General features: G+C 38.5%; 1 protein-coding gene across 3 annotated transcripts in view; it reads left to right on the top strand.

Annotated features, from left to right (window-relative positions):
* SP4 (Sp4 transcription factor) overlaps positions 1 to 7,648 on the top strand; it is a 52,839-nt gene continuing 45,191 nt past the window's right edge. The window contains exons 1-3 of one of the 3 annotated variants that reach the window (XM_006779034.2): positions 1 to 66; positions 480 to 587; positions 1,104 to 2,658. In XM_006779034.2, coding sequence (XP_006779097.1) covers positions 516 to 587; positions 1,104 to 2,658 — 1,627 coding nt within the window. In that variant the 5' untranslated portion in view covers positions 1 to 66; positions 480 to 515. Of the gene's footprint in view, positions 67 to 474; positions 588 to 1,103; positions 2,659 to 7,648 lie in introns of all 3 variants that reach the window. The other 2 variants (XM_015558168.1, XM_006779033.2) reach the window with 2 other exon arrangements.

The raw sequence follows: 7,648 nt of genomic DNA, 5'->3' as shown, positions 1-7,648 counted from the left end.
CACCCCCACCCACCTCTCTCCCAGCGTCTCCGTCTGAGGGTTTGTCCTGTTAATGCGGGATGAGCGGTACGTATTCTCCACCCCCCTCGGTCTCCTTCGCCGCCTCCCTCTCCCTCCTTCCCCAGACCCTGCTCGGTTCTCCCCCCTCCCCCGGGGCTGCTGAGATGCTAAGGGGAGGAGGAGAGGGCGGGAGAGAATCAGGGGGAGGGAAGGAGGGTTGTGTTTTGTCTTCATGTCTGAGCGAGAACAGCCTCCTTTTGGGTGTCGCTCTGGAGCCGATGGGTCGGGTTTCCAACCACGTTTTGTGATACCCCCTCCTCCCTGCCCTCCTCCCCACCCCCTGCCGGCGTGCGTGGACCGCGGGTGTATGGAGACTGCTGCTCGCAGGGGCGGGAGAGGCGAGAAGGGGGGAGTCGAATGCTAATCATCTGGTAACCTGTTGTCGTGCCCGTGTGTTGGGGGGGTTTGTTGCAGATCAGAAGAAGGAGGAGGAGGAGGAGGCGGCGGCAGTGGCGATGGCTACAGAAGGAGGGAAACCCTCTGAGCCCGAGAATAACAATAAAAAAACCAAAACCTCAGGCTCCCAGGTAAAAGGAAACATATTAAACATGTCATCACGGAACGTAAGGGGAAAGAGGGAGTTATGCCCTTTAAATGCCCAGAAGTTAAGACCAGGATAAACATGTTTATCCACTCAAAGCATCTTTCAGAGAGTGAGGAAGTTAAATTGTAAATTTGTAAAGATTTTACGTTTGAGGGTAACGTTGGTTAAAATGACACTAGGAACTCAGACTATAAAAAAAAACAAAAACAAACCGGTGTGTATTTTTCCCAAGGACATTTTGAGTTCAGGAGAATAACACTTTTAAGGAAGTTTGTTAGAAATTTTCTTTTATTTAAACTTTGTATTACAGGATCAGCTTCCTTACTCCTACATCTTACTGATTTTGTTAATATTTCTTTTTTTATTTCTGCCACTTCCTGAGTAAGTTCTTAAATGTAGAGCTGTCAAAATAAATAACTAAGCCCCTCCCAACTACTGGCCGCCACTAAATCCGCCCACTTTTTTTCCCCCCTCTCCTTTACCATCCCCTTTTGGGTAGGACTCTCAGCCCTCTCCTCTGGCTTTACTGGCAGCTACTTGCAGCAAAATAGGGACTCCTGGTGAAAACCAAGCAACTGGACAGCAGCAGATTATTATAGATCCAAGCCAAGGATTGGTGCAACTTCAAAATCAACCACAACAGCTAGAACTGGTCACAACACAACTTGCTGGAAACGCTTGGCAACTTGTTGCCTCCACTCCTCCTGCTTCAAAAGAAAATAACGTTTCTCAACCAGCTTCTAGTTCGTCTAGTTCTTCCAGCAGTAATAACGGGAGTGCGTCTCCTACAAAAACTAAATCAGGTAATTCTTCCACCCCTGGTCAGTTTCAAGTCATCCAAGTACAAAATCCAAGTGGTAGCGTACAGTATCAAGTGATTCCACAACTTCAGACAGTGGAAGGCCAGCAAATTCAGATCAATCCAACTAGTAGTTCATCTCTACAGGATTTGCAGGGTCAAATTCAGCTCATTTCTGCAGGTAATAATCAAGCTATCCTCACGGCTGCTAACAGGACAGCTTCTGGGAATATTCTTGCTCAAAACCTGGCAAATCAGACAGTTCCAGTCCAAATTAGACCTGGTGTTTCAATTCCACTGCAATTACAGACCCTTCCTGGTACTCAGGCTCAAGTTGTAACAACCCTGCCAATTAACATTGGAGGAGTGACTTTAGCTTTGCCAGTGATAAACAACGTGGCTGCAGGAGGCGGGACGGGACAGGTTGGCCAGCCTGCTACTACTACTGATAGTGGGACCTCTAATGGGAGTCAGTTAATTTCCACACCCACCACCACCACTGCTTCTTCCAGTACCATGCCAGAATCCCCCTCCTCCTCCACCACCTGCACAACCACTGCTTCAACTTCTCTGACCAGCAGTGACACGTTAGTGAGCTCAGCAGATACGGGCCAGTATGCAAGCACATCAGCCAATAATTCAGAACGCACTATTGAAGAATCTCAAACACCTGCTGCTACTGAGTCTGAAGCCCAGAGCTCCAGTCAGCTTCAGTCGAATGGAATACAGAATACACAGGATCAATCTAACTCTCTTCAGCAGGTGCAGATTGTAGGCCAGCCTATCTTACAACAGATCCAGATCCAACAGCCTCAGCAACAGATTATTCAGGCTATTCCGCCACAGTCATTTCAACTCCAGTCAGGGCAGACAATTCAGACCATCCAGCAGCAGCCTTTGCAGAATGTTCAACTTCAAGCAGTAAATCCGACTCAGGTGCTTATCAGGGCTCCAACTCTAACACCTTCAGGGCAAATCAGTTGGCAAACAGTACAGGTTCAGAATATTCAGAGTCTCTCCAATTTGCAAGTTCAGAATGCTGGGTTATCCCAACAGTTAACCATCACCCCAGTGTCTTCAAGCGGTGGCACAACTCTTGCTCAGATTGCTCCTGTGGCTGTTGCTGGTGCCCCAATAACTTTGAATACTGCCCAGCTTGCATCAGTGCCTAACCTTCAGACAGTGAGTGTTGCCAACCTGGGTGCGGCAGGCGTTCAAGTGCAAGGAGTTCCAGTTACAATCACTAGTGTTGCGGGTAAGTTACTACAGTCTTTTTCTCTTTAAGGGCCTTTCATACAGTTTTTAGTAACCATCAGTTATTGCTTTTCTTTGCTGATTCTTAGATTTGATGTAGACCTCTGAAGTAAACAGATAATTTTAAGGAGTCTAAAATACAAGGGAATGCTATACTATCATAACTGTAATCATTTGTGTGACCTTTTCACACTTGTACATTTTTAATGTTAGGTTTTATGTGTTAAATTTGTTAAGACAGTTTTATAAAATTTTTCCATGGAGCAGAACTTCCTGATTAGAATCAGTATAGTCCTCTGTAATTTAGAGATCATATTTGAGTACACTTGAACTCTTCTAAAAGAACCCTAGTCAAAGCGATGTTTTTATCTTCAGGGAAAGTAGGTCTAAATTTGAATTAGTATACAGTTGTGAGCCTGTTGAAGTTTTAATTCTACTTTGTAATAAGGCTTACTTTTTCTTAAATGGGTAGTTACTTCTCATGCTTCAGCATCTTGTTGCCCATGCTTTTGAGTTTTATTATACAGTATTGTTTTAAACTAGGTATTGATGCAGTTGAGAGATAAAATTTTACGTTGCAAGTTGTTTGATTAACTTTTGGCTACTTTTTGCTAAAACCAGGAGTTGCTCAGGCTTTTGAGTTAATAGTCCTTCACATATAAAATTACATTTAAGTAAGTCTTATGGTAGTTATGTTATTTATAGATATTTTTAGTGTTAAGTTGGTGGAAAGAAATTGAAGATAGTAAAATGTCACTGACTAGAATTAATTGTAGCAAGATCATTTTAAAACCAGTTGTAAAGCAGTTATTTGTTATGCATATAAATAATATTTCTGAAGTATTTGGAAAACTAGTCATAAGTATTTTAATCTTTCTGGACCAGTCTTATTTACCTACTACCTTTTGTTTTCTAATAATTAAACACTCTTCATTGATTCTGATTTAGTGAAAACCTCGTTGTCATTTTAGTGTCTTTGATATTTTCAGACCTCTTTAAATATTTGTGTTTTGATAATCTGACATGAATAAGCATTCACTTTTGAGTGACCTTTCTTAAAACAACTTTCAGAAAAATTATGCTAGGGTTTTGGGTGTTTTGTTTTTTTTAAGTGAATTAGCTAAAGTGGATGTATATATTTAAAATTGGAAACTGCTGGATAGAGGTCTCTGATTCAGAAGACAGAGATTACGTATTTTATTTAGATACCATTACCTCCAAACCAGAGCTATCCAGTAGAATTTTGTGATGATGAAATGGTCTATATCTGTTATCCAGTATGTTAGCCACTAAGCCATGTGTGGCTTTTGATCACTTAAAATGTGGCTATTGCAACTGAGGAACTGAATTTCAAATTTTATTTATTTTTAATTTAAATAGTCACATGTGGCTAGTGGTTCCTGTGTTGACATGGAGTATTTTGAATGTGGTATTTTTTTCCCTAAAACTATTATAGCACAGTTATATAAATGCTTCCCTGAATTACATTCCGTAACTTGCTTTGTTCTGAATCTTTTTCTAAATATTGACAATCACTTAAGTATTTCAGAAAAGTGTCTGATTTGGTGGATTGAATGATAGTTTCCATTTTCAAAGCAAAAATTATTTTACTTATATTTTGTCTATTAAGCATTAGTGAATTTTTAAAAGAATCGAGTAACTTATAGTTTAGTTGATATATAATCAGTTTTGTTCTCTAATTAATATCATTTACAACCCAGAATTTTCCCCTTGCCCATTGCGAGGGTAAGCCAATGCTAACTGAGAATATGATCTGACCGTCTGAGATTCGCTTGAATATTACAAATGCAGGATCCAGCTTCTGGAACTGCGATTTGGGGGGAGGAAGTGGTCAAGGGATTTGCCTTTCCAACAGACTTTCCAGGTGATTCTAAATCTTACTGAAATTTGAGAAACAAAGGTCTAGTCATTAGTGAACCAGAAGGCAAAATGTGGAAGCAGGTGGCTGTCAAGTGAGTTCGTATGTGCTCAGAGAATGGATTTTGAGAGCAAATAAAACTTAGAGTTTTTATTCTATAAATATTTATTGACTGGTTGCGTGCTGAGCACTTCCAGTAGTTGTATTTAGTCCATCATTTCCAGTATACTTTTTTTTTATTTAAAGAGTTTACATGATGTTGGGGCACTTAAATGTATGAGGAAGTTTGAACTTTACATAGTTGGATTTCTTTTTCTCCTGAAACCAAAGATCTTAAATTTTGTTGTTGTTGAAGAGCATATTTCTGAGAAATAGGCTCAGTCATTTTAAGACGATAGCATGTTACTAAGACCAGAAATGTACCCTGATTTCTACAAGTCATTGCAGTTCATCTGGGCCTAGTTATTTGCAGATTTACCTTCCTAGCACAGTAGGGCTTGACAAATGTTTGCTGAATTGAGGTACAGAAGATAATGGAGAAGATTGCAATTTGGAATTGGGAGCACGCCTTGGTGTAGTTTTAATGGAGCTAATGAAATAGCTCTGATTTTATTCATTTCTTTTGGCTTTAAGTTTTAAAGACATTAAAAGGGGACACGAGGTACTTTACTGTCTGTAGAAGGGGGGGTATGAGCAATAAGTGCCTATATATTCCTTTTATACATGAGCCCTGGAAGTTAGATCCTTTACTTTGTGTCCCCATTCACCTTTTAGTACTTTTTTGTTATTTCATGCCCTCCTGCCCGCCAGGAAAATGGTATTGTTTAGTTTTGTTTAACTTATGGCGGAAAATTAAACAAATATTCATGACATCTATTACAAGGGCTTGAAAAAATTATTAGTGTCAGTTTTGAATGTAATGGCTAGCTCAAGAACAAGGGACTGAAAGTTTTCTACCATCCATCCTCATGTTGTAGGGAAGGGACTGCATGATCTGGGCAGAAAAGGGAAAAAATTATATAAGGTAAATTGAAGGAAACAGTTCTGGAGGCTAGGGAGCTCAATACTTGATTTTATGAAATGAGACTGATAATGACAACCTACGTGGATCCTCTTTCCTTAATAATGTCTTCAGCATAATATGTTTTTGTGGTTTGGTCTCAGCTTGAAATCCTCAGTTCCAGGCTGAGCATCTAGCATTTAATTTGTTAGACTTGTGGTAGGAACTAAATACATGTTTCCCCTACATACTATTATTTGTTTCCTTGTTGGGATTGTGAGTTTGACTTTGACTAAAGGAAAAGCAGAAATCCTATTTTAAGTTAAGAGCAAAGGTAACAACCAATCATACTGTTGTTAAAGAACATCCTTTGTTTTAACTAAGTGAGAAAATGGAAGATGTTTTGCTGGAAAAAAAACTATCTGTTTTCACAATGTACTATGGTAGCCAAAGAGCCCTAGATAAAGCAAACTTTTAGCAGTTACATCTCTTTAAAGGAAGTAGAATATGCGGGGACCATTGGTATTTAAATCTGTAATTAACTTGCATTGGACAGCGATTTGATTTGGGGGGGACTGTAATCATCATATATAGTAACAGGTCATACTTTTGCTGAATGGGTGGATATTTATCAATTTTAATGACAGTTGCGGTTTTTATGCTAATTATCACAGAAAGGTAGTTCATACTTGAGGAAAATATGTTAGCCTTTCAAGAACTTGACTCTCTTACCTTCCTTTACTTTTGGGGGGATTTAAATTATGAAACCTGTGGATTTGGCAGAACCAGGAATGGGAGGGCCAGTTTTTCATTTATTGCTGATAATGGGAACAAAGAAAATAATTGACATTTATATTAAATTAAAAACCTAACTTAATCAATCTCTTACTTGAAACATTTTTCCAGAGGTATTAAAAGTAGGAAATTGACTTGAAGTTTAATACAGTATGGTTTTCCTTTGCCAAATCTATTGATTTGGATTTTCCTAGTAGGCATCTTAATATAACATGTCCATATGTTATATAAATATACACACATATATGCATATACACCTATACAGGGTGTCCCCAAAAAATGTATACACTAACAGTTGGTGGCTCAATGATGTTTCTTTTATTTCAATTTTAAACCATTGGAATTAATAATGGTATTCAAAGTGTGTATACATTTTGGGGGACATAGACATATGCTCCTGTGTTTGGAGGTTATTTCCTTTTTCAGAGAAGTCAGGTTTACTCCTTTAATCTTCTCTAAAATCTTTTAATTCTGTTCATTATAGATTGGAATTCATTATGAGGAGCTTATATCTTGCACCCTGTACAAATGATTTAGGTTCTAAACTACCAAGTTGGACCTTTAAGGTTTGTTGATGTTGCCAAAACAGTATTCATGCCTATTTTTAAGATTTTAATAAAAGATAAAAAAGTACTGTGTAGAGCCACATTAATTTTTTAAAAGGACATCTTTGAGAAGGATTTCAGGTTAGAGAGAGAAACAATGGAAAACAGAGTTTTAATCATCTGCTGTTGAAACCCAGATCAGAGAACATACAACAAGTAATACTTAAGGAATATTGGAGCAGACAAAGCAAGTTAAGAGGAAAAAAGAAAAGGAAGGCTCAGCTTGATAAAAATGGAAGACAGGGACAAGTTGCTCTACGTAGATTTTGTGGAAATAACAGATATACAAAAATGATAAATTTATTTTGAAAGGATCTTCGAGATTATTTCTCACTAATTGTAGCATTTTGGTATTGCTGAAGTCTATAAAGGAATTTTGTGTTTTTACTGTTATGAGTGCAAGCAGAAATATGTGTGAGAGGTTCTGTAGTGCTACATGAAGTACTGTAGGAAAGACATAATAAGGATTGACAGTAAAAGGGGAACCTGGCCTGATACCAGACCATCTGTACATGTAAGTTCTTCTGTATTCTTCTGATCTAGGTATGAGATGTGATAGGATGTTTGTAATGCTTGTATTTTGCTACCTAGTGAATGAGCAAATTGTGGCAAATGTAACCTGTTGGGCCACAAATTGGCTTATAGAAGTATGTGGTGAGATAAAGGCTTAATGAGCTTGTCATCTAAGGTAACTTAAAGATAATTGACTGTT

This window comes from Myotis davidii, unplaced genomic scaffold (assembly GCF_000327345.1).
Source record: "Myotis davidii unplaced genomic scaffold, ASM32734v1 scaffold168, whole genome shotgun sequence".
Lineage (NCBI taxonomy): Eukaryota > Metazoa > Chordata > Mammalia > Chiroptera > Vespertilionidae > Myotis > Myotis davidii.
This window is presented reverse-complemented; position numbering and strand designations above follow the sequence as displayed.